This window comes from Nelumbo lutea, chromosome 7, assembly GCF_056320005.1.
Source record: "Nelumbo lutea isolate HS-2025 chromosome 7, American lotus-T2T, whole genome shotgun sequence".
Classification (NCBI taxonomy): domain Eukaryota; kingdom Viridiplantae; phylum Streptophyta; class Magnoliopsida; order Proteales; family Nelumbonaceae; genus Nelumbo; species Nelumbo lutea.
The window spans coordinates 1,973,858-2,001,764 of NC_142690.1; the positions used below are offsets into that span (position 1 = coordinate 1,973,858).

Here is a 27,907-nt window from a genome sequence, read left to right on the forward strand (position 1 = left end):
TAAGATCGATTTTCACTCCTATCACTTGCTACCAATTTCTACAAAATTCAATATTCTTTTATCAGTTTTCTCAATTTTTTCTGTTTAGGAATCGCTTTTAATGGAAAATTTTTTAAATTTCTTAGTAAACTTTAATTCTACACATTTAAAGGCTTAGCTTTAATCACTCTAGAACACTAGTTTAAATATTTATAATTTTTATAATTTCTCAAACAACTAATAACGTAGTAAATGGGTGAGAACGGGTTGTATTCATAGGGAAGCAAGGGAAAAATTAATATACACTCAAATCCGGACAAGAGAACACAAGAGGGAAGTGCTGAAATATAAAAATTAATTAATTAAACTGAGAAAAATATAGAATTTGAACAGTATTGAAAGTTAAAAGTGAAAAAACATACATAAATACATAAATAAATTAACAAAAGCAACGAAATAAAAATGTCTGAGAATCCGATCAGAGGTAGCAATCTACAGATCTCTCCTTCAACCCTCGAACTTCTCGAGCTAGGCCTTCCGTCTTACCTTGCCGAATTCTAGATCTGCAAAAAAGGAAAACGAAGATCAAACAGAATGAAAATAAATTGCAGAAAGTAAATAACGAAACTAAAATTGAAAGATCAGAAATTAAAACTAAAATAAAGCAAAAGTGGTTGGGATTCGATTCCAGAGGTGGCAGTAGTGGTATTGGCAAATTGCAAGTAGGAACCCTTCCTCTCACCTGGGCATCCTCCTCTTCCACTACCCTTGAACTTTTCAAGATCAGCCTTCTGTCTTACCAGGGCATGATCCTACTAGCTAGTTCTAGACTAAAGTCACAATAGCAGTTATTGCAATAGCAATTATGACAATAGTTGTAGGTCTTGTGTTTTTGTAACCCCTTTACCTGGAGGGGAATACCCCTATTTATACTTGCGCTGCCTAGAGGTAGGCAGAGATGAACGCCTGAGATGGGAGCCGTACGAGGGCCTGCGGCATGTTTGCTAGGGCCATGTGAGCGCATCGCGGTTGGCTTCGAACAATAGGGGCAAGGTAACCCCAGCTGTAGTGGATCTTGTTCCCTGTTCTAGCGCTCGTGGGTTGGGCCTCCCAGCCTCGAATGGGCTGGGTTGGGTCACCCCACATCAGCACCTATCATTGTTGTATGATACATATGGTAAACTTGAGGAATTGGGAGCTTCTATGTGGGTGGATTAAATGATAGAAGCCCTCTAAGTCCTAACAATTGGAGTGCTGCCAATTTCTGACTTTGCATGCATAGCTGTGACGGATGGGACATTATTATTTATTTAATTTGCCAAAAATACCCATGTTATTGTGAATTAAAGCAATGGGCATTTTGGTCTCAAAGTCGAATGAAAAAAGAGCACTATAAAGAGCAGTGTATGATATTGCACACTATATATTTGTATTTATATAGTCCTTTCAAACTGAGCCTAAGGTTGTGTTTGGTTGCAATGCAAATAAATTTACACTGATGAAAAATCACGACAGTGCAAATAATGTGTGTAAATTTTCACTTATTTTTGTTTCAAATTTGAACTTATTTTGTTTGGTTGCAATACAAATGAAATAAATTAAAATATGAAGCAGAATAAAATAAAACCCAAAGCAAAATTAAATGAAAATTTATATTTTTTATTTCATTTTTGCATACTTTTGCATTTCCACTAGTTAAAAAAAAATTACACTGCAACCAAACACAAGTCTAATATTATAAAGACCGATACCAAGTCTAATGTTATGGTGCGTCTCAACCTTTTCTTATCAGTCTCCAATCATGAAAGTTTTCTTACATAGATCCCCTCTAAAAATGGCAGCAGTACAGTGCAGGAGTTTCATCAATACGAGATGTGGTCAGGAGAGGGACAGAGATGTATGCATCCTTAACTCTGTATTTACACACCCATTACATAACTATATCTATGATATAGTCAGTTGACTAATTACCTAGTAATATATAACATTTAAGAGCCGGATTGATGATGAAAATGCAGATTGGTGTTAGATAATATTTTCAAATTAGGAGCTTAATTCTTTCTCTAGTTTCCACCAGACCAGACCACACGCTTAAATGGCCGTATCAATTTTTCGTCCCTTGCATATTTATAAATCTGTTCTAGCCAAACTAAAAGAAAGGTGGGTCCCGCCGTTTTAGCCGTTGGTGGAAAGTGTGAGTGGGGTGGCAAAAAGAGAGCTGTGAAATCCCCCTCTATTACATTCACTCCAGGCACCTACCTCTCCCCTTCTCTTCCCTTAAAACCCCAACTCCTCTCTTCCTTCTCTCTACCCATCTTTTATCATAAGGATTGTTTGTTTACTTTCTTTGTTTTCTGGGTAGGAAACGAGTAGCTAAGATTTCTATTCAACCAACTTCATTTCTGCTCCTAAACATTACTTTGTTTTTTCCCCTATTTCATCCCTTTCAACTCTCTTAGCAATTATGGGAGCTTTGTTTCTAAACTATTTCTCTACTACATCTAAGAAGCTTGTGAGGTCATCATCAAGTATGCATGAGTACTGGTGCTATGCCACTGCGTCGTCGTCGTCGTCGTGGAAGACTCAGAAGAGCATGAGCATTGTGCGTTGCCAAAGCGGGGGCAACCACGCAAGTTCCACTGGGTTGTCTTCTGTTCGAAGTGAAAGCTCTGCCCCTGTGAGGACAATGGCTACCGCTAACGATCATAGCACAGCTCTGGTTTTGCCCCCCAATATTAACACCCATGATGACCAGACGCTGGTCAAGGATCTGGTTTCTTTTGTTGGGCCAACCACCACCCTGATGGAGTCCCATGATGGTATTGGGATTTTAAGGTTTCTTAATGGAAAGCAGTTTCTTATCACTGGTGCAACTGGGTTTCTAGCGAAAAGTGCGTTCATTTTATTACTCCTTTATTCCTCTAAGTAGATTCTTTCTTATTTTTCGCTTTTCTTGTTTCTTATTGTTGTGTTGATTCATAAATGATAATGCAGTTGGGTTTTACTAGATATTTTTTAATTTAATTTTGGCGATTTTCAGTTCTTGTTGAGAAGATTTTAAGGACAGTTCCCGACGTGGGAAAGATCTATCTCATGATCAAGGCGAAGAACAAGGAAGCTGCAATGAACAGATTGAAGACTGAAGTAAGCTTTCTTTTTTTTTTTTTATTTGAAGAATTAATTCATTATTTCAAAGTGCTCATTTCTAGTACTCTTACAATTATATATATCATGGTTGATCTCACAACGTAGTTTTGCTTTAATTAATTAAAACTTGCTTCTGTGTTTAATTAGATCATAAACACAGAACTTTTCAAGTGCCTGCAACAAACCCATGGGAAATCCTATCAAGCCTTCATGCTGAGCAAGTTGGTTCCTGTTGTGGGAAACGTCTGTGAATCTAATCTTGGAATGGAAACAGACTTAGTCCAGCAAATTTCAGAAGAAGTGGATGTAATTGTGAACTCAGCTGCCAATACAACCTTCGATGAGAGGTACGTGAGTGGGATTTAATTCTTATAAATTGCTCCTAATCAGTCATCGTCTAATTAATCTGTGTGATTCTGATTTCTTATGCTAACCTCTAACCAACTTTTAATCGGTTTTTCAAAAATATACGTAGGTATGATGTTGCTCTTGACATAAACACACAAGGACCTCGTCGACTTATGAACTTCGCGAAGAAATGCAAGAAACTAAAGCTCTTTCTGCAGGTATCAACCGGTAAGTAGCAAGTAACACGTTAACAATAAGCTCAGATTGCTGTAAACAACAGTCTGACACCTGACAGATGTTGTTTCTATTCCACCCGCCGGGCACACAGCGTATGTTAATGGTCAGAGGGAAGGCAAAGTAATGGAGAAGCCCTTCTACATGGGAGACAGCATTGCAAGGGAGAAACTCTCTCCAGATACCCCACCAGCATCCCTCCCAGTACTGGATTTTGAAGCTGAGCTTAAGTTGGCTTCAGATTCTAAGGAGGCTTGCGATGAGTGCACAGTGACCCAGAAGATGAGAGAACTGGGTTTAGAGAGGTGAGTTGTTTGAACTAGAACCCATTTAATGATGAATTCAGATTGAAGCCTTTAGAATAGAAGTTCAGTAATTAATTTGATGATGATCTCGTTAACAGGGCACAGCTCTATGGATGGCAAGACACTTATGTCTTCACCAAAGCCATGGGTGAGATGTTGTTAAACAGCATGAGAGGAGACATACCGGTGGTCATCATGCGTCCAAGCGTCATTGAGAGCACCCTGAGAGAGCCCTTCCCCGGATGGATTGAAGGCATCAGGTACGTACCTTTCTCTCATGTATGGCTATGTCCATCTCCAGACAGAGACATCGGTCGAGCTTTCTGTTCTGAGGAGTGCCTGATTTTTGTTTGTTTGTTGGGATATCTGATCAGGATGATGGACCCAATTATTCTGTCTTATGGAAAAGGCCATCTGACAGGTTTCCTTACAGACCCAAAGACGGTCCTTGATGTGGTAAGTATTTCTTCCTTTTTCTTCACTTGTCTCTGCAGATTGGCGACCAGAGAAATTAATTAAACAGATGTTGATGAGATGTGGTTGTACGTACGTAGATCCCGGCGGACATGGTCGTAAACGCAACTATGGCAGCGATGGCGAAGCATGGGGCAGCCCAGAAACCTGAGTTGCATGTCTACCAGGTTGCTTCATCTGTCGTAAACCCACTAAGTTATCAAGACCTGGTCAGACTTTTCTACGATTACTTCACATCGTTCCCTTATAAGGACTCAAAGGGGAGGTCAGTTCATGTTTCCAGAATGAAATTGTTCAGCTCCATGGACGACTTCTCCTCCCACCTACAGACGGATGTGGTTCAAAGAAGTAGAGAGGTGGCATCCAACGGGAAGCTCTCCAAGAAAGACGAATATCTATTCCAAAAACTAACCGACCAGGCAAAGCATTTGGCCAACATATATGAGCCATACACTTTCTATGGGGGAAGGTGAGTATTGAGTACCGAGCAGAGACATGTTGTATGTTTGGATCGAGTAGAATTTGAACACATTTAATTTTAATTAATCAACTAACTAACCAAACAAATGAAACTGTTTATAGGTTTGATAACACCAACACTGAGATGTTGATGGAGGACATGTCTGAAGAAGAAAGGAGGAGCTTTGGGTTTGATGCAAAGAGCATTGATTGGAAAGAATACTTCTCCAAAATCCATATTCCGGGTCTAAGGAGACATGTCATGAAGGGAAGAGGAATGTATTGATGATGACAAAGTGTCATGTCATAATTACATGCCATACCATACATACCAATCACCAAGCTTCCCTGGTTAATTCAAATGAATTGGGGTCCTAGTATCCTGGATGCATGGTCATATATATTATCATAGAATACTATCATCAACAAATAAATATTGAAATATTCAGGATCAGACCTATTTGTTAAACAAATGTACTTTGTAGTTTGTATTGAATATTTGATGTCTTTTGAAAAAATGTTGGCAATATATATGCTCTTTTCTTTTTCTTCTTGACATTCTTATCTTTTATTTATTTATTTTTGAATTAATTATGGTCCCTATAAGTATTAATTAATGAATATGGAGAATGACAGAAAAATGGGGGGGTCAGTTTTGTATTGTAACCCAGCGGGTTTCTTTTGAACCGGTCGTGAATCAATTCAACAATATTTATTCAAATTAAAGTGGTACCCACCATTCTTATATTTTTTTCAACAAACACCTCAATTACCCTTACCAACATTTCTTTGCTTTTATCAACTGAGAGCTCCATATGATTCTAGGGTTATTCAATCGATTCAGAGATTGCATTAGCAATGTTTATTAACTGAGAAAGCTCTATATCTATCAGTTGAGAAATCTTTCGTTCAATCTTACCATCGCTGAAGTCGCAATCGTTCTCTATCGCCGTTGCTACTCTAAGCACCCTGGGAATAGGTAAGTCCCATTTTCTTATTTTTCTTCACTTGGATCAAGGACTTGGATTTTAGATCGATCCCTACAAATGATCCAACACTACAGGTCTAAGTATCTAGGAGACTTCAAGATTAATTCCTGCATTGAAATATAAACCTGTTATTAAAACACAAATTCTAAGTTTAAGAGAACCTTATTGTTTTAGAGATTTATCAAACATTAACCTAAGCAGGTTAGTGCCCCTTTTTTTTATCGGATTAGATTCTCTCTGACTTATTTTCTAGCTATCAACATTTATCAAACAATAGTCCAAGTTCTTGTAAATTGGATTCGTTGTTTTCGTTTTCCGCTCAAGTTTAATTGGAAGCAATCTCTAGGTTATGCCATTGGGAAAAAAATAGGCACTCAAGCTTTTGTTTTGCGTGAATTACTAATTATATCCACCTGCAATTGTGGATATGTATCAATAAGAACACCCAAAACTGGGTTCAGTTGAGCCAACCCCCAATTGCATAATCAGATTGAACTGAAAAATCTATGAAGTGAAATAGTAAAATAAGGCTAAGAGATAAGTTTTTTGCTTTTGAGTTTTGGGCCGTGGGGAACAAAAATGACCCAAAAAGTGATTTAAGTATGTGGTTACCTTTGAAAACTTAGCTATTTAAAGCAAAACACTTTATTTTAAGCCTCAAAACACTTTTTTTTTTGTTGTGGGTTACTTTTTGAGAATTGATGAAGGGTGATTTGGCATGACCTAGTAAGAAGGGGACACATAGGTGCAATCTACTCGAGGGGTGATAAATCAGCCCAACGAGCCCAGTTCGCAACATCGGAGTTCAAGCATTCAGCCACATTGGCCCAAAAAATCACCTCGGCGTAGAGACACCTCTTCACCAAATCCAATTCGGGACTAAAGAATTGAAGTGTCAGTTCAGAGCTAAAAAAATGAAACGCCACATAATTGACTCCAAAGGCCTCCCCAATGGACCCCAAATTTCTCGAGATCACGACGAGACTCGTCCTACCTCCGCCTGAATCGGAGGTAAGCGATAAACCTTATCAACGCATTGCTCTCCTTCAAAGACGGAATAGACCTTATCCGCACAGCCCGAAGATCCCGAAGCTCTTTCATAAGGCCCACGGCTACTCCATTATATAAGGACATGAAACCCCAAGGCAAAGGTACGCGTGATTATTTACTCACTAGCATTCAAGCATTCAGATATTCAGCTCGCACCCATGGTATAGTACTGACTTAAGCATCGGAGCGACCTCACTGGGTTAGCCACCCCGGGTTCTCTGATTCATTGTTCTACAGTTTGGTCCAACTCGCCACGCAACCAGAGTTCGGATCGCCCTCCAATTAGGAGCATTAAGATCGTGCACCATCAAGAACTATGCTAAACACCTTGACCAGCTATTTTTCCAAAAAAAAAAACCTTTTTTAGCCTTCATTTGCAAATTTTAATATTTTTATAAATAAAAAGAATTAAAAAACCGAATTAAAAACATAAATTAAATATAAAAATATATATAACATATCTAAAGTATATTTATACACACACACACATATATACACTTAATACATATATGATGATGTGGCATGGTTTGAACTGTTTGACCGGCCCGATCGAACCGGTGACTCATGACCCAAAGGCAAAAACAGTTCAGCCTCTGTATTGGTTTTTAAAACATTGATTTAGCTACACCACTCCTCCATGTGTAAGTTGTCAATGGATCAATTTTGGGACCCCATCCAAATCAACATCAATTTGGACACATTGGACAGACAAATAAAACATTGAACTAGACCAACTCAGACTTAATGGTCCAAAGTATTTATTGGATTGGATTGGACCTGATTCATCGATAATGGATTTATATTAGATTGGGTTGGATTGAACTGATATCCGGCCCATTGATAGAAAATAAGAATATAGGTGTCAATGGACCAGGTTTAGGTTAGAACCCATCTAAATTAAAATGCAATTTATTGGACGGTCCAAACATTAAATTAGACCATTCCAAAATGTCTAAAGTATTCATCGAATTGAATTGGACCTGATCCATCTATAATGAACTCAATTTAATTGCCTAGGTTGAGTATTTCTCTTCCTCCAGCTAATTTTGTATTATTTTTTTCTTAAGGCTCAGTTTGGAAAGAGTACAAATGTAAATATGTATTGTGCAAATACATACAAAATAATGCAAAGTATAGTACTCCTCCCAAACTGAGCCTAAGGTTGTGTTTGGAAATGATGCAAATGGAGTGTAAATCCCGATTCAGGGTAAATTTGCACTCTGATTCACTTATGCCTGTGTTTGGCAACATTACATTTATGCATTGACAAATGACAGAAAAGACATTTTTCAATGCATATTTACATTGATAATAAGATGTAAAAGTACAAGAATAAAAAAGAAGTAAATTTCTTTTCAAGAGTGGCTTTTGATAAGAAAAAGTCATATGCTTTATCCGAATTCATGTTTTGCATTCATTTACAGCTAAAAATTTATCTAGTAAGAAGGTAAATTTGTCACTACAAAACTTACTGAACTTTACAATTTATATGGACTGTTTTACACTCTACATATTTGCATCCACACTTATTTGTATCATTTCCATACGCAGCCAAAGATATTTTTATTGATCCTTGCTTCTATCACCAGAACACCTAAGTAATGATCTTTTTGCTTATCTATGATTTTATGGGAATTTTTAAAACCCTCGAGATCATTCTCTATAGACATTTTAAGAAAACATTAGAGATGATTTGTCAAAGTCTGGTTTTTTTGGTCGGATGATGGCACATATTTCGCCATGTTAGGAGTTGGGACGCAATTAGATACGAGACAACACTTTGGAGTTTGGAGCATAGTTTGTTAATGGCCAGAGGGAGTCCAGATCTCCTTCCCACGAGAACTCTACCCACGTTTGCCCACATAACATCGCAGCCACACATTGAGAATATGTCATCCTCCTGCATAATATTATGTAGGGGAGATGTTCCCAATTCATAGGGGTAGTGTGCTGTGAGTAGACGTGGGCAGAGTTCTCATGGGCAGGAGATCCCACGTCGACCAAAGGACTTTGATTTTGGGCTTAATTTGCTTGGGTCGCTTGGTCGTTCTCTCCTGTGGGGTGAAATGGACAGGTGGAGAAAGTGATAAACAATACAATGCATAACTCATGTGGGCCACCTACAAAGCTAATGTAGGCAGCCCACCAATGATATTGAATTTCATTTGTCAACATCATTACTAGAGGTGTAAATCAGGACGTGCTGCCCGCGACCTAGCACAACCCAACCCGATACGACAGCACACAAGCCATGCCAGGCCCGACATGACTATGTGGGACATGTTGGGCCAGGGATTCGGAGTCCATAGGCCAGCACGACCCACAGGCCTGTAGCGCGGCTTTCCCGAGAACTAGCCATTCGGGACGCCACCCCAATGACTAGTTTCAGCTTTTGGGGGGATTATTTATGTATTTTGGTTATGGGGGAGAAAAATGACACAAATGACCCCCCACCAGCTATATACCAGGTAGTTTAGGGGGCATTTTGGGTAAAATGATAAATAACTTTACAATGGCCAAAATACCCCTTCGAACAACTAAAAACAACTGGTTTTTAGGGTGTTTTGGGCAATTGAATTATTTTCAATTTCTACATATAAATAACCCTAACCTCCACCATTCTCATCACACCAATTCAACAGTTCTCTTAATCTCTTCTTTAATACATTCTCTAAAGTTTGAAGTGATCTAAACTCTCATTGACTAATTCTCCAATTCTTAACTTTATTGAAGTTTCAATAAGAAGAAGGCTTGCTCTGCTCAACCAGCTCATGTATCTCAAGTTAATTAGCAATTTGGGAGGCTTGGACTCTTGGAGTTGAAAGTCTTCAACCGTTGAAATCAAGTTGGTAACCCAAACCAACAATCCAGGTAAGTTCAATTAAATTAATTTTTATTTGTTTAGAATTAAAAATATGGTTGGCACCTCCCAAAACTGATTCCCCAACATGTTCAATGTTGACGATATTCAGTCGTATCATGATAATGTTAGCACCAATATGGATGTTATTGATATTCATGGAACTTCCACCCCTAGTATTGATACCGGGGGAAAGAAAAAATAAGGTCATTAAGTTGGTTAGCCTAGTTTGAAAAATATTTAAAGTAGAAGAGGTTGAAGGGAAGGGAAAAAGAGTTGGACAGGCATGAGTGTTTGGCACATTTGGGCAGATATTTGCTCAACCATGAGAAAGAATAAGAAGAAAAATAAAAGAGAGAAACAACATAGACACAAATTGGGCGGGAGGTTTGGTACATTTAAATATTCTCAAGAAATAATGAGGCAAGAATTAGCAAAATATATTGTACATATTGAACAACCATTTTTGTTAACTAAAGATACTAACCTTAAAAAATGGTTACGTAATTCTATAAATCCCCAATATAAAAAAAAAATTCTAGGAATATTATTAGATCAGATTCTTTAAAATTTTTTTATTCATATAGACAAAATGTTATTTATATATTATCAAATCTTAATTCTAAAGTTGCAGTTGCTTCTTATGTTTGGACTTCTAAATTTAACATAAGTTATATTTGTGTTACTTGTCATTTTATTGATGAAAAATGACTTTTAATAAAAGAATTTTAAGTTTTACTAGGCTTAAATGGCTACATACTGGCTCAACTATTGTTGTAAGCATTTTAAATAGTTTACATTCTTATGGAATTGAGAATAAATTATAATCTATTAGTTTTGATAATGGTAGTAATAATGATTCTGTAATAAATATTTTAAAATGTCAATTAAAACCATGATTAAATGGTAAATCATTTAATATCATATGTGTATGCCACATCTTAAATTTATGTATTCATGTTGATTTAAATATTATTTCTATTGATATTTCAAAATACCCCTGACCAAATGCCCAAAAATACCCTTAACCAAATTACCAAAATACACTTAACCAGATTACCAGAATTACCCTCACACCAAATTCCCAAAATACCCTTAACCAAATTACCAAAATGCCCTTTGAACCAATTACCAAAATACCCCTAACATAATTTCCAAATTACCCCAAGTTTCTAAAAATACCAAATTTCCCTTCTTCCAAATTACCAGAATATCCCTCTAAGCCTCCCCCTTTCGACCACAAATTACCATTTTGCCTCTAAACCAAAATTACCCAAATCACCTGTATTACCTAAATTCCTCTCTAAACTTGTATTACCCTCCTTCAAACCCTAACTTGTCAAATCAGCCCATTCATTTTACTTAAGGTTTATTAGTCCCCTGGCTTCCCATTATAAGAAGAGGCTTGAGTGAGTGAGAAGGAGAGCTCTTGGTGGTTCTCCTTTAGAGAGGCTACCGAACTGAGAGCAAAGTGTGTGTGGAGAGAGAGAGAGAGAGAGAGAGGGAGGGAGGGAGGTCGAACGAAGAGTTTAAGAGAGAGAGATTGGGTGGATGGGTGAAATTTGAGGAGAAAGACGAAAGTCTCTAGTTCAGAAGGGAGAAGAAAGACGAGAGAAAGGCTTCATGTGAAAGCAGGGTCTTAGAGTGATATGCATAGACAACTAAGGTGGGAGTTGTTTAGAGTAAGAGAAAACATCGTTAAAGAGCCCATCCCCTCGAAGAACATCTCTCGAGTATCCTCTTGATGCTTCATCTCCTACTAGGTTCATATTCGAAATTCTAGTTAAAGTATCTCCTATGGAATGTTGATTCCAAGAATAATCCCTAAGGATATCCTACAGCATCGCCATTTTTATAGAGGCCACAAGAGGTAAAAATCGATTACCTCACATCCCTAAGTTCCTCTCCAAATCCCATCCGATATCTAGAAATTAATCTTGGCTTTGTTTCAGTTAGCTATCTATTTGTTTCTTTTCTTTTTCTTTTTCTTTGTCTCTGTAATTTTCCTTTGATAATTTAGTCTGGTTGCTTTCAACTTTGAAATCAAGAACCATTGGGTCCTCCGACATCTGAGAGGTTGTAATCTTTTCTTTTACCCTTCTGCCTGATCAGCTAAGTACGATGGCGGTGGTTCTGATAGAAAAGAGATGAGGATTCATCCTTATGCTCAGGCCCCTGCAACCAAAAGGGGTTAACCTGGAGGGGAGAAGAGAAAAGTTGATGCTCTTTCGAATTGGAGGAGAACCTGGGCTCTTGGTCTAAATTAAAAATAAGAAGGGAAATCTGGTATTCACACTGACAAGAGGGGTGCCTAACCCCTTCCCTCTTTTTCTCTCTCTCTCTCTCTCAACTTACCTAGAATAGCCTTTTCTAGGTCGGATGGTATGGAGTCACTATCAACCCCAAAATATTTTACCAAATGAAATTTCGGGAGACCCATCACTCCCCGATATCTTATTCTGATGGGTGGCAACTCCATATATTCGGCTATGAAGTGAACAGCCGAAGGGATATTTTCCCGATGTTCACAATTTATATATATATATATATATATATTAAAAGTTCTAGAGCAAGAAAACAAGAATTTAAATATTTATGTCAAAATCATGGTTTAAAATATAAACATTTTATATTAGATGCTAAACATGAATGGAATTCCACCTATGCTATGTTAGAAAGTTGTATTTCTCATAAACAAATTGTTACTTGCTTTTATAATGCAAAAATGCCTAATGATATTATATTTGAGGAAGACTAGAAGATGGCAATTTTTTAAAACATTTTTATAATGCAACTAATGAATTATCTGGTATTTATTATCCAACTAGTTGTAATTTACCTTATCAATTAATGGTGATTAATGATTGTTTTGCAAAATATACAAATAATCCACAATTTAAAAGTATTGTTGAAATAATGGAAAACAAATTAAAAAAAAATATTGAGAGAACATTTCTCCTCTTTATTGCTTAACTACAATATTAGATCCTAGGATCTCGAAAGATGGTTTAGATATTTTACTTGAAACATATATATTGTGAAAATATGAATGTTGAAATTGGAAATAGAAAAAGAAGAAATTAATAATTTATTATTTGAAATGTACAATTTATATGAATATGAAGTAACAGGAAATAATTCTACAAGTTGTATAATTACATCTTCTACTTCTGAATTTGAACTTGAGTCCAATAATAGAAAAGAACAACTTTTTTATTTAACAAGTATAAGGTAGAAATTTGCTACCTCAACAACAATTTCATTTACTGAACTCACTACAAGAAAATTGACCATTGGCAACAGTCACTTGATTTCACTTGGAAAAGGTTGTTGCCAAAATCTCAATTATAGCAACAATTAATTATTCAACTGCTGTTAGAACCGCGAATTGGCAACAGATTTTATTCAACTGTTGCTAATTACTTATCAATTGTTGCAAATAACACGTTTTTAACAACAATTGATTATCATTGTTGTTAAAGCCATGTATTGATAACAGGACTTGTCCGGTGGTTGCTAATTGTGAGTCGACCCTTGATAGTTGCTTTGAACATGAAGTAACATTCCTTGAAAGTTATGACAATGCACCTAGCTAAGGTCAAGCCACGTGTCGTTATATGGTGAAGTGACCAATCATACCCACATCAATTTTATATATACAGATATGCCTTCTCATCTCAAATTTCCATTCATCCATAACATATCACATGGGCCTAATATATGACATCTACCAGAATGTCTAGCAAGAGGGCCATCCCCGCAACATATAAACGCCCTTCTTACCTTTAATATATAGGGCCTAACAACATGTCTAGCAATAGGGCCATCCCCACAATATATATATATATATATATTGCTAATAGTTTGATCTGTCACTTGTCTAAGACTCGCATCGAGACCTCCGTAAAACAAAGGAAAATTTTGGGCGGAGTATAAAGTGAATTCACGACTTCGAGAGATGTTGTAATGTAATGGGAACATATTTTAGTGACAACTTCGACAAATGTTCCAGATGTGCATGTGGGGCGCCCTTTGTGGGGCACATATGTGATTTCCTATAAAGCATAAACTTAACCCAGGATGGGACAATCGTTGCTCATAACCAATCAAGCCAACAGCAGACATCACTACTTTCCCAATCCAATCAAATAAGAAGAAACCAGCGGAGGAAATTAAAAAAAAAAAAAAAAAGTTTATGGATATTTTGAATTTATTTACAATACTACAGGTGCATTGATAGGGATAGACATTGAAAATTACTATTTAAATTTAAATTCAATTAAATATTCAAATATTCAATTCAACTTTTATATATATATATATAAACCATTTAAATATTTTATATATTACATATAAGAATTAAATAACGGATCAAATTCTAATGGAATCAGGTCAGGGATTTTCAAATACGGTTGACAACCCTACGTGTTGATGTTTCATTGAGGGAAATCGCAGCACATGGAACTCGTCCCAGAATCGTGTAGGGATCTCAGGCTGAGGCTCTCAGCAGCTCAGCCCTGATGCTGTTGATGGTGCCCCTCCCTTCCCTTGCTGCTCAACTTAAATGGGGCCCGTTCCGTGTTGGATGGAGCTTTGAAATTTGAAATCCCCCTCATCTATTACCATTAATTCCAGCACCTACCTCTCCCCTCATTTTCCCTTAAATGCCCAATTCCTCGTCTTCTGTTTGAACTGTCCCTGTGAGGACAATGGCTACCGCTAACGGTCATGGCACAGATCTGGTTTTGCCTCCCAATAAATGCCACAAGAAATTACCTACTTTCTCAAATCCAATCACAACCAAGATTTGAATGAAAACCACACCACATTAAACACTTCATTTAATAAAAACATTAAAAAAAAAAATTGAAGAATAAAACCCAAAGAAAAAATATCTGGCCATGCAGTATCAATGAAGCATGTAAGAATCATAAAGTACAACAATCTGGCCTCTGAAAACATCTAACATGTACATATTTTGTGACAAGGCCATCAGAACCTCTGGGATGTCCGACTTACTTTCTGATATTTCATTAATAACATTGCTTATGTTATTCATAAAAAATAAAACTTACATGAAAATGATGTCATATCCGAATGGCCCTTTGCCATAGGACTTCCAGGTGAGGAATTGTTAGCTTCCCCTGCAACATGATTGAAATATAACTAAGTCAATCTCTTGAAAAGCCATATATTGGCATCAATCATATGCAATCAGGAAGTACCACAGTTGACAAATAAGAGGGCGAGTTTGCTAGCTTTTTCGTTAGCTGAAAGCCTATGAATCTCAGGGAGAATAATATTTGCTTCAGTTTGACTCCTCCCCTCAAATTCATTTGAAGCAACTATAAGACAGGTTCACACAAGGCAAAAGACTGCAGAATTCTGTTGCTAAACACAGGGATATAAAGCACAAAAAATGAGCAATATAGAATAAAAAAACATATGGATATTGACAAAACCGATTGGGGTTAAGTGCAAATATTGACAAGGTCATACCCCTGCAACTGCATGTCAGAAATGGGCCTAGCCAAAATGATGTATAGAGGTAAAAGATTGTGTGCTTGCACTCCATTCACAGCACCAGATAGGGACACGATCATCTGAATCCTATGAATTTAGCTGTAGCAAACCAATCAGTGTATATACACTTAACAAAGATTATTGATGAAACCAACTGAAGAAAAGTTGTATAAAATCATTAGTAGCAGCAGCAGCAACAAAACAAGAAAAATAATAACTTTAAATTCAATAGCATTCAAAAAAAAAGGAACTTTAGTTTTAAACGAAATCAGGAAGTAGGTCCTTTCTAATGCAGTTATGACCTTGCCAAAGAGATCAAGCCAACACTAGTTACTGTACACTAGCGCTAATAAAGTACTAAACAATGGCATTATACCCATAATTTGAAGAAGAAAACATTTCATGAATTTACACTTTATAGTTAGGAGTATAGCCACATAAATAGACTCAAGATGTGGGAGGTAGAATGGTAGATGACAATAAATGGAGTAGGGGATTGATTGTGGAATTTATAAGAACTTGTGTACATCAGTCAAGGTATGGGGTGGATTTTCTCTTTTTTTCTCTTAATTTATCTCTGGTCATTTTCCTTGTATCATTCTCTTTTTCTTTCTAATAAATTTTTATTTCATTACCAAAAAAATATTTACATCATACTGTTACAAATTCCCCCTTGGAGAGTCATCCCACCAATGGAGATAATCCCTATTAACTCCTTGTCTTGCCAACATATCACCCATACCATTTTCTAGCCTAAGTTTCTCCATGTAAAAGTTGTACTTATCTCCTTGACCATCTTCTTTATCTCCCTCAATGCATGCCTGTATAATCATGGACGTTCACAGTTCTTGCACCATACCACCATTACTTCACCATTGCACCATTACTTTGTGCCTCTTAAGGAGGCGCAATGAAGATGAGGAGGAAGAGGAAGAGGAAGAAGAAGAAAGGAAATCTTTTTTTTAGAAAAGGTAAAGTATCAGTGTATTAATATGAACAAAAAAATGTACAGCAAGACGATGTACTAAGAAAACAAGAAAAAACTGTTCCCTTTAACCTTGATCCTCACCCTGCTTTACAGAAAGGTTATCCTGTGTAATAAAAAAAAAAAAAAGATTCAAAATCTACACCCTTAAAAAACCTCTGACTAGACAACCAAGAGAACATCTTTCCCACAATTTTCTGAAAAATGAAACTAGCAGAACTTATCTTGCTCTTGAAGACTCATGCATTTCCTTCTTGCCAAAGAAAAAACTCTTTGACTCAGCCCTTCCACACTCCAACCCTTTACAAAGTCCTCTACTGATCCTGGGCAGCAACTTTTGTACTTCAAACAAATGCGAAATTTTGTTCCAAATCCCAGAGTAGTAGCTGCAGTGCAGTAAAAGGTGATCGATCCACTGCTTCCAGTTGTCTTTCACATAAAACATAGCTAGCTGAATCCAGTACAGCACCTTTCTGGGTAAGGTTGTCCCTTGTAAGTATTCTATTGAGATAGGCCATCCAAACAAGAAAGATATTTTTAAAGGCACATTTTTACCCCAGATGATGTGAGTTGGGACTTAATGTCCTTCTGCACTGCCAAGGACTTGTGAAAATATTTAACTGTGAATTTTCCAGTCTTCCCACTTCTAGATTCTTCTGTCAGACCTGGCAGATATCACCTGTGTACTATATAAGAGGTGCAGTAGTTCCATCATTCACCTGTGTACTATATAAGTCCTAGTTGATCAAGGAATCCATCTGAACAAGCCTTCCAGAACATTAGCCAATATTCTTGCCTCCCACAGGACAAAATTGGGTTCTGAATCCATTCCAATACCATCTAGAAATCACCTTCTACCAATTCCATCTTATTAAATAGGCCAGCTTGAGACTTTGGAGCATTAGCAACTAAACTTTAGGGGAATTTCCTTCTTTAGTCAGCCCCAAGAAGCTAAATAGGTCATCACCTTTGTGGTCTCTAAAAATCCCTCCTATACCTGATGGGCACAGGATGCAGGTTAGACAACACTCTCATCAAATTTGGCTCAATCACGCCACAGCTCAAGGCAACCCAGTCTTCCATTATATTCTGCCTCAGATGAGCATATCTAGCAATTGCACTCTGCTATTGAGTAGGTGAGTGCTATGACAGTAGCAAGAATATCTTTGACTAGGTAGTTTTAGCAAATATCATAATCTGTGTGTGAAGAGATGCATGTATTTAAGAAAACCTGTTTGTTCCCATTTATATAATTCTCTTAACCAGAAAGTTACATTTTCTGGTAGTCGGCTATGCCTGCACCTTTATGGCACTCATGTTTTGCATTAGCTGACACTTACTGAATAAATCTATCGAATTGGTACTTAAAATATCACTTTTCTTATCTTGGGAAAACAAATATGCACTTGATGTTCTAATGCTTGATGCAACTGAATTTTGACATATTTTCAGGTTTTTAACTAAAGATGGTCTAATGATATTGGCTACCTGGTTGAGCCAAGCAGCTCTGGAGGAGCAAACCACTGTCCTTTCTCAACCCAAGGGGTTATAAACTCACGGAAAACACCAAAGACACTTCTAAATATCCACTTCAGCCTAAAAAACACAAAAACAATGCTAGCATGTTCACACAAGCCTCACGTGAGTGAGTTGTCCATCAATTACAGAACTACAACTTCCTATCAGTACACATGAAATCGGTACAGTAAGCAACAACAGTGGTTGTAACAATGATCATTTCTCAAGCATCAAAACTTCAGATGATTAAGCTTAATGGCTGAAAAGGGGGCAATATGCACTTTCAAAGTTCAGATTTTGGACTAAGAACCATGGAAATTTGTTTGTGAAGCACAGAATCCATGATTAAATCCGGAAAACATAACCAAAGGCTCTCAAAATGGAAGTCACCATACAAGAGTCAAACATATTGGATTAGAGTCATAAACCAATGGTCAACAAACAGATTTTCATTTTTTCTAAGGAAGGAAGGAAGAAATACAAACTTGGGCCTGACGTGAACTATCAAAGATCAGTCATACTTTTCCACCAACCATAGATGACCTCAAGGCATAGGACTGCTCTTGTAGAATCTACAACATCTTTACTTAACAATAGAGAAGAATTGTGGTCAAGAACGAGAAAGGAAGTTTACCAGGAACTTGGTATTTATCTAAACTGTGAGGAAGTTTTATCACTTGTCTGTTTATGGGTAAAGAGGAGGAAGTGGATATGCTACTATATACTTTCAATTGTAATCTCCAAGTTGAAGTCTTATATGTGCTTGATGATATTTATACATCTTCAGCGGACCATATAGCCTGCAATTTGAAAATGATAAGCCACTGTGGTGGCAGCAAATGGAGTTGAACATTTTATTTCAAAGAGCTAGGATCATGTCAGCATTTGTTTGTGCCACTTCATAATAGAGTGAACTCTGATTTGTTTGAAACTCTAACAATATAACAACAAGGGCACTAGACATCCCATTTACTGCTGTCTTGGACACTTTCACTTGTTAGAGACATGCATGCCTACTCTAGAGACGGAGTTTGGAATTTCATGGTTGATTTTTCTGAACTCAATTAAGGGTCAATATGATGCTGCAAAACTTTCCATTAGAAGTCTTCCTTGATAAATAACTTGGTAATTAAAAAATCTAGTAGTGTGGTCATTCAAAACATGAAACTACCATTGAAAGGAAATAATAAGCAGAAAACTCACATATCATCTAATATTGATTTTTTGAGGTCTTGATTTATTACCTGTTGTGAAATTCAATTGGAAACAACACCTCTGTGTGTACAGGGTAAAGCTGCGTACGTTTGTCCTTCCCCAGACCCTGCCTCGAGCACTTGGTTGCCCACCTGTTGTGAAATTCAAACATTTTTTGAGAACTACTTCTTCATTTTTTTTTTCAAATTCTCGTGATGAGGATATACTTTTATTCTGGAAGAAAGTCATCTTCTTGTTGTTTTCCAGTTCATCATTTTAAGTTCCTAGCATGGCCTTTTGAAACTCATTTATCTGGTTTGAAGATCAGACATATCGAACAGGGAAAGGGTTCTGTTATCAAGATGGAGCAAACTATTTGTGAGAAGCCAAGCTCTGAAGAAACCAGCTTCCGTGATCTCCAATGGTGAAGCACACGAAGAAATAATCAGGAATCAGAGGCATGCAAATCCAGACTTGTGTGTGCATCATCTTATGGCAAATTTCATGCAATGTCCTAGTGACTAATACAAATATAGAATACTAAGGTACTGTCAAAACAAAGCTACGAACTTGGTTAAAGCAACCGGAAGCATTATATAACTTCCTTTGATGATAAGGACTTGGTCAGATGCCTTATTTCGTGAGACTGAAGATGATGATGGAGAGACAACTTAAGACGCTTAAAGGAGAAACAGAGAGCAGCCTCGAAACAGAAGAGGCGAGGATGGATTATGCTAGATGAAAAACCCCTTTCATCGCTTGACCTCCTATCAAAAAAAAAAAACAGATTAGGAGAAAACCCTATTACCCACTATCCACATTATACAACTATTATCCCAAAATGCAACTACTAGATAAGGAAAAACGATTAATAGGAAGAGGGTTAGAGCATTACCTTCTCTTGGTCGAACAAAATGCACGATCGTTGTCGGAGCTTTCTCAATCAATCTATCCATGATTGAAACCTTCTCTTGCAATGTTGATTTTTCACTCGTTCTGAGGCGCTTTCTCGGTCAATTGTTCTCAACCGAGAAATGATTGCATGGAGCCTTCACAAACGCGGGATGTAGCAGAGGTCTTCTTCCCTACTTGGGAATTTGGATTCCCTCTCTCACATTTCGCTTTAATCGATACATCAATTCGAAAACAATGGTATTTGGAACGGTTCAGGTCCGGTTTAAAGTTATAAATGACAGAAGGACCGCCATCTAATATGCGTGGGTAAATTTTCTGGTTTTTTAGGTGGCGGTCTCGTTGAAAGCGCCACCTTAGCATTCTTTGGAGAGGCGGTCTTAAAGGCCGCCGGCTCTAAACCGCCGCCTTAGACTACTTTTCTTGTAGTGCATCATCTGCCAATACAACCTTCGATGAGAGGTGAATGGGACCTAATTCCTATAAATTGCTCCTAATCAGTCATCATCTAATTAGTCTCTGTGATTCTGATTTCTTATGCTAACCACTAACCAACTTTTAATCGGTTTTTCAAAAATATACGTAGGTATGATGTTGCTCTTGACATAAACACACAAGGACCTCGTCGACTTATGAACTTCACGAAGAAATGCAAGAAACTAAAGCTCTTTCTGCAGGTATCAACTGGTAAGTAGCTAGTACGTAACACGTTAACAATAAGCTCAGATTGCTGTAAACAACAGTCTGACACCTGACGGATGTTGTTTCTATTCCTCCCGCCGGGCACACAGTGTATGTTAGTGGTCAGAGGGAAGGCAAAGTAATGGAGAAGCCCTTCTACATGGGAGACGGCACTGCAAGGGAGAAACTCTCTCCAGATACCCCACCAGCGTCCCTCCCAGTACTGGATGTTGAAGCTGAGTTTAAGTTGGCTTCAGATTCTAAGGAGGCTTAAGATGAGAGCGGCCCAGAAGATGAGAGAACTGGGTTTAGAGAGGTGAGTTGTTTGAGCTAGAACCCAATTAATGATGAATTAAAATTGAAGCCTTCAGAATAGAAGATCGGTAATTAATTTGATGATGATCTCGTTAACAGAGAACAGCTCTATGGATGGCAAGACACTTATGTCTTCACCAAAGCCATGGGTGAGATGCTGTTAAACCGCATGAAAGGAGACATACTGGTGGTCATCATGCGTCCAAGCGTCATTGAGAGCACCCTGAGAGAGCCCTTCCCCGGATGGATTGAAGGCATCAGGTACGTACCTTTCTCTCATGTATGGCTATGTCCATCTCCAGACAGAGACATCGGTCGAGCTTTCTGTTCTGAGGAGTGCCTGATTTTTGTTTGTTTGTTGGGATATCTGATCAGGATGATGGACCCAATTATTCTGTCTTATGGAAAAGGCCAGCTGGCAGGTTTCCTTACAGACCCAAAGACGGTCCTTGATGTGGTAAGTATTTCTTCCTTTTTTTTCACTTGTCTCTGCAGATTGACGACCAGAGAAATTAATTAAACAGATGTTGATGAGATGTGGTTGTACGTACGTAGATCCAGGCGGACATGGTCGTAAATGCAACGATGGCAGCCATGGCGAAGCATGGGGCAGCCCAGAAACCTGAGTTGCATGTCTACCAGGTTGCTTCATCTGTCGAAAACCCACTAAGTTATCAAGACCTGGTCAGACTTTTCTACGATTACTTCACATCGTTCCCTTATAAGGACTCAAAGGGGAGGTCAGTTCATGTTTCCAGAATGAAATTGTTCAGCTCCATGGATGACTTCTCCTCCCACCTACAGACGGATGTGGTTCAAAGAAGTAGAGAGGTGGCATCCAACGGGAAGCTCTCCAAGAAAGACGAATATCTATTCCAAAAACTAACCGACCAGGCAAAGCATTTGGCCAACATATATGAGCCATACACTTTCTATGGGGGAAGGTGAGTATTGAGTACCGAGTAGAGACATGTTGTATGTTTGGATCGAGTAGAGTTTGAACACATTTAATTTTAACTAATCAACTAAGTAACCAAACAAATGAAACTGTTGATAGGTTTGATAACACCAACACTGAGATGTTGATGGAGAGGACATGTCTGAAGAAGAATGGAGGAGCTTTGGGTTTGATGCAAAGAGCATTGATTAAAAAGAATACTTCTCTAAAATCCATATTCCGGGTCTAAGGAAACATGTCATGAAGGGAAGAGGGATGTGTTGATGATGACTACATACCAATCACCAAGCTTCCCTGATTAATTAAAATGAATTGGATGGGGGAGCATTCTGGCTTTGTCCTAGTATCCTGGATACATGGTCATATATATTATCACAGAATACTATCATCAACAAATAAATACTGAAATATCCAGGATCAGACCTATTCGTTGAACAAATGTACTTTGTTGTTTGTATTTAATAATTGATGTCTCTTGAAAAAAAAATGTTGACAATATATATGCTCTTTTCTTCTTTACATTCTTGCCTTTTATTTATTTATTTATTTATTTTGAATTAATTACGGTCTCTATAAGTATTAATTAATGAACATTTGGAGAATGAATTACTAATTATATCCACCTGCAATTGTGGATATGTATCAGGAACACCCAAAAAATTATTTGAGTATATGGTAAGAGTTACTATTGAAAACATTACAGTTTAAAGCAAAACACTTTAATTTAAAGCCTGAAATTGGAACTTTATGTTTTTGAACTTCTAATGTGCAAGCCCTAAAGGTTATCCAAACGCAACCTAATAATTATTAAATTGGATAGGTTTAATCGAACATTGGGTCAGAATATATCCCTCTTCTTTGGTAGTATGAGGGTTAAAGAACTGAAAATTAATGCTTTTGAAAATGCTTCAGGATTTGTTCCTTTAAAGCCCGGAAGCACAAATTCCCAATTTTGGGTGTTAAAGAAAAAAAAAAAAAAAAACCATTTTTGGCTGAAAAACAAATAATTTGGTCTGTCCTGCTTTTTCATTAAGCATTGCTTATAGGTTGTCCTGGTGATGCCTATATTGCAAAGCCAAAAACCACTATGTAAAAAGCCCAAAGAGCTTAGATTATTATATTATAGAAAAATTCCAAACACTGAAAACACCTTTTGCTCATATTCGTTACATCCCAAAGCTCAAGAGCAAAAGACTTATCCACAGAGACCTGAGGAAAATACTAACAAAATGTCACTACGTATCTTCTGACTGAAGAATTGAAGAGGTGGCCAATTCAAAAGATCCCATGGTGGATGGCTTTGGTTTAGCTACACCATTCCTCCCTGCGTGGGGGTGTCAATGGATCACCCATCCAAATTAAAATTAATTTAGATATATTATACGGACCAATAAGACATATTGAATTAAATCAGTTCAAACTTAATGATCCAAAATATTTATTGGATTGAATTGGACCTGATTCATCTGTAATGAATTCATGTAGCCGATTATAATTGGATAAGGCTTGAAAGAAGATGATAAAAAGTTAGAACTCAAAGATAAGATGGGTATGCTATTCCATGGGCCAATATCTCCGAGATAAGATGGGATATATATGCAGCCTAGCTATTGCGGTCTACCAGAGACGTTAACTCAACCCAACCCAAGCAATAAGCACGAAACATGTCTGAAATGTGTAGTTATAACGTCTTATGGGTAGCATGTGCGTATTAGACCATGGTGATTTGTGGACCACCATGGTTCCGGTTCAACCTCAAGGCCAAGTTGACGTTGCAATGGCTATTAGACCAAACTCTTGTTTGATTTTACTTCTAAAAAGTATTTCATTTAACAAATACTTCTTTTAAGAGTTGAGACCGCACATTAAGTGGTTATTAAGTGTTTTTATGTATTTGGTAAAAAAGTGAAGAAGAGTACATTTTGTTAAAAGAAACACTTTTTAAAAAAATGACATGGAGTTGACTTTTTTTCAGCACTTTTTGGAGAAATACTTATTCCAATAGAATAGGATGAACCAGTCCCTGATATTTTTTTAATACCCAAAATACCCCACCACGAGGGTTTTACCTCCATCTCCTCTCATTCAAACATAGTGAATCAGAAAATGACCAAAGACGATGAAGATGGAATGATCTAGAGTTGAGAATATTGCTCAGTATCACTAGAAGAACAGGAACTCGAATCACCGCCGCTACTATCCCCTCTGTTGCGCTAGCGAAGAACAAAGGGTCAAAGATGCGTTTGAGGAGCCAAAAGCGACGGAGAAAGTTGATGAAGCACTTCAGATAAGGATGTATTCCGGAAAACAATAATAAACCACTGATATATGACTGAAAACTAAGTGGATATCACCATTGCGAGCTGCTTTCCGTGACCAGAGTATGGAGATGGGGAAGAAGATGGAAAAGAAGATAGGGACGAGAAGAGAGTAAGAATGAAAGGGAAGATGGATGAAAGAAGAGGGGGAAGGAATTGGAAACGGGGGGTTACCGCCGTTGTGTTGTTGCCTTCAGGATGAAGACGATGAACAAACCTTCAACTTCACAAGTTTAAATCTATATATAAAGGGAGGGGCAATTCCACAATTTTGTTAAAAATCATACAATTTTTTTTTTGTAAATAGTATTCAATATTTGTTAAACTATTATTATTGTTATTTATCAATATTATTTATTATTTGTTATTATTATTATTGATTGGGTTCACATGGCGCTTCACATGTGGGTTCATGTGGGTTCTCAATTGTCATGATATGTCATTTTTTCATTGAAATGTATAGTATATAATACGTGAAAAGCATTGTATATATGTATTAGTGAAGTGGGGGCTAAAATTATCATTTGTGATAATATAAGCACTTATGGGGAAAATAGTTTACCAAACATCCCCGCCTTAATAAATACTTAAAAACATAATAAGTGATTTAACAAGTGGGTGACTAAATAGCCTTAAGTGATTGTTAAAATAAGTACTTCTAATAAATACTTGTGCAACAAGTATTTCTTTTAATCATTAAACAGGGCCCAAGTCTCACATATTTGCATTGATATCTACATTTTGAATGTATTTTTACACAAACAAATGGATGCATACCTCGACACTAATACAAATGTATTAGTAAATAAATACAAACTAAGGAATTCTCTCGGGATGAATTTTATGTATGCAAGGTGCCAACCAGCTGGTTGGTAAGGTCTGTGTTGTGTTGGTTAGCCAACTAAGGGTTGTCTCGTTGGCGTGTTACCTTGTTTGTTCTAGTATGGAGGTGAAATCAAATTCCACAACCAGCACTTGGGTTGAGGGATGGACTACCCCCTTTGTATAGCCCTTGAGAACATATAAAAAATAATGCAGCCTAAGGGATGTTGTGAAGTTGCTCTTTAGGACTCGTTTGTTGGTTGGTATCTTGTAGGGATAAATTGGTGAATCGGGTAATTAACCAACTTCTCTACTTCTTACACCATTATAACAGGTCCCATAGTAAGTGAATTTTTTGTAGAATATCGGTTACCTGAAGGATGAATAACTGTTTATCTGCTCACCAAAAGCACTAATCCACTGCCCCTCTCTTTATTTGGATAAGTGAATACATTGTAGAACATTATCACTGAAGTTATTTGGATAACTTTTGCCCAAATAAACTTGCTTACCAAGGCAAGGGAAAATAATGTTTTCAAACCAAACCGAGAACAGTTGCTTGTCTAGTCCGGTTTTAAAAACCTTGAGCGAGAACGAATAAGGCCTTGTTATATATAAACTTTTGCTGGACTTGTTTCCTCTCATATTTTTATATCAAACCAAAAACAGCCTTAGCCTTACTGCCTTAGATTGTTCGGCAAGAACCAAGAACATAGTTCCGGCAACGAGCTATGGACGCGGGTCCCATCACAAGGATGAAATGGACAAAGTTTAAGTGGAGTGGAGAGCCCAACGTCATCCTCTCAACCCCCAACCCCAAACCAATATTCAACTTTACAAGGGTAGACCTGACGCTGACTGCCGAAGTTCTGCCGGCAGCAACGGAAGGTGGGCTAGCTGATCGCTGACAGATTGACCATCAGTTGGCCATCATTGACGGAGCCATATCCCTCCAGCTCAGCAGCAGCCTCTCCACCTCCCATCTCGTGTTTCTGAGTTGGCCCCAATACGTGATGTCACACGCAACAACACAACACTTACGAAAAAAACTGAAGTATAACTCTTGGTTTCGTGTTTTCAACTTCCACACCACTATTCAATTCAAACGTCAAACTTCTACTTTCCAACATTAATTCCTTCAACCCACGATTTCTAAATTCTATCAACCATAGAGTTGAATTCGTGGTGGGGACTTGGAATTGGGAGCTGGCTTCAAGGGGCCGAGTTAGGATTTTCTTTTTTAAACCTTATAATAAATCATTTAAAGGGCGGCAATTGAATATGAATATAGGATGAATCATCCATGATACCAGTAAAAGTCTTATCGCAAATCCGGCATTAGAGCCGGCCATGGCCATACGCCAAAGGCCACAAGTCGTGGTAGCCAATCAGGTGATGATGTGGGCATTATTGGCCGTCTCACCATGTGACGACAAGTGGTCTTACTCAAAGGCAATCTCACACCTCGACCTGGGCTAGGGGCATTGTCGTAACTTTCCCTGTCATTGTTGCAAAATCTCTCTTATTGTGACCTTAACTTTCTATCTACCCTCGATTAAATTGATTGTTGAAATCCTCACCCCTTGGGAACATTCTCAGGGCCTTCCAACACTTATAACTCCTTACAGGTGGGATCCTTGGCCATCTAACCTCGAAAGTTATTAAACTGCCCTCGGCTCCAGGTGGCATTTATCAAAATTCCATTTTCATTGGTTAAAACTCTTCAATAACATATCTTTCCGACATCTTAATTTTGGGCCAAACCAAGGAATAGGCCACTGTTCACTAGGGGTGTATATGAATCCAATTCCAATCGGATTAGGTAATATCTGATATTCGAATTTGATTTAATATTCAATAGATATTGAAAATTAATATCTAAATCCGAATTCGATTTAATGTTGGAATACTCGATTCGATTCGATTTCAACTCAATTAATTAATTATTTTAGATATAAAATAAATGTTTTATTGATATAAATTATATAAAATATTTTATATATTATATAAAAATTAAATAATCAATCAAATTCAAATATTTATCATATCCAAATTTCATCAATTATATATTCAAATTATCCAAATTCAATTCAATTATGTCCAATATTGAATTCTAAATCAGATTTTCAATTATCTCGTTTATTGTTTGTTGACAGTTGACACCGAAGAGGAACAGTCAAAATACTACTCGGTCTACAGAAACTATACTACAGCTTTGGATTGGAGTGGTCCCATCCGTCTGATCATTAAGTTTTGAATTTTAAGGCTGTCCAACAGTACAACTCCTCATTGGTAATTTTACACCCACCCAATGCCCAAATAGCAATGGCTTTGATGGTGTAGAAAAGAAAGCCTAGAACATCCTATTATCAGAACAATGGATGATTAATCGGATGGAGTGGATTGAATATTATCGATCAGATCCTTATGATCCGATCAAAAATCTAACACAGAAAAGTGGTGGGTCTGGTCGACTCTTGCTCCGTTTCCGTTTACGTTTGATTCCGTTTGGTTTTGTTTATGTTTATTTATTAAATGTTTATCGACGGTATAGGCGCCATCTTTAACATTTTCTCTCTTTTGTTCTTTGCATCAAAAATATAAAAATGAACTTTATCAGCCTTTTATAAAAGCTATTTTTTTTAAGCTTATACAAAATTCAATATTATACTGATGTGACGTTTAATAATGCATAAACATTATAATTATTACATTTTTCAGTTTTATCAACAAATAAAATAAAAACATTTATCCAATAAATATAAATGGAATTAAACACGTACTAAAGCAAAACGATGAAAAGGTTACACATGTGCGGTCAACTTTTCCACACAGC

General features: G+C 37.3%; 1 protein-coding gene, 1 long non-coding RNA gene and 1 pseudogene across 3 annotated transcripts; 2 read left to right on the plus strand and 1 right to left on the minus strand.

Moving 5' to 3' along the window:
• Positions 1-2,653: 2,653 nt before the first annotated feature.
• On the plus strand, positions 2,654-5,387 carry LOC148844579 (Jojoba acyl CoA reductase-related male sterility protein). Its single transcript, XM_088956211.1, has 9 exons — positions 2,654-2,870; positions 3,020-3,123; positions 3,274-3,473; positions 3,602-3,702; positions 3,803-4,013; positions 4,112-4,273; positions 4,388-4,469; positions 4,568-4,956; positions 5,070-5,387. The coding sequence occupies exons 1-9, from the start codon at positions 2,666-2,668 to the stop codon at positions 5,230-5,232; spliced, it is 1,617 nt and encodes a 538-aa protein (XP_088812337.1). The 5' UTR covers positions 2,654-2,665; the 3' UTR covers positions 5,233-5,387.
• Positions 5,388-14,223: 8,836 nt separating this feature from the next.
• Positions 14,224-21,203, minus strand: LOC148844580 (uncharacterized). Of its 2 annotated transcripts, XR_016102372.1 has the most exons (7): positions 19,961-21,203; positions 19,636-19,832; positions 19,116-19,217; positions 15,345-15,455; positions 15,071-15,236; positions 14,921-14,989; positions 14,224-14,621 (listed from the first exon to the last, which is right to left on the minus strand). It is a non-coding gene; the product is annotated as an uncharacterized LOC148844580 (long non-coding RNA). The 2 variants fall into 2 exon arrangements; XR_016102373.1 differs by lacking the exon at positions 14,224-14,621 and having other exon boundaries at positions 14,660-14,989.
• Positions 20,255-22,195, plus strand: LOC148844581 (fatty acyl-CoA reductase 2, chloroplastic-like; annotated as a pseudogene).
• Positions 22,196-27,907: the final 5,712 nt, after the last annotated feature.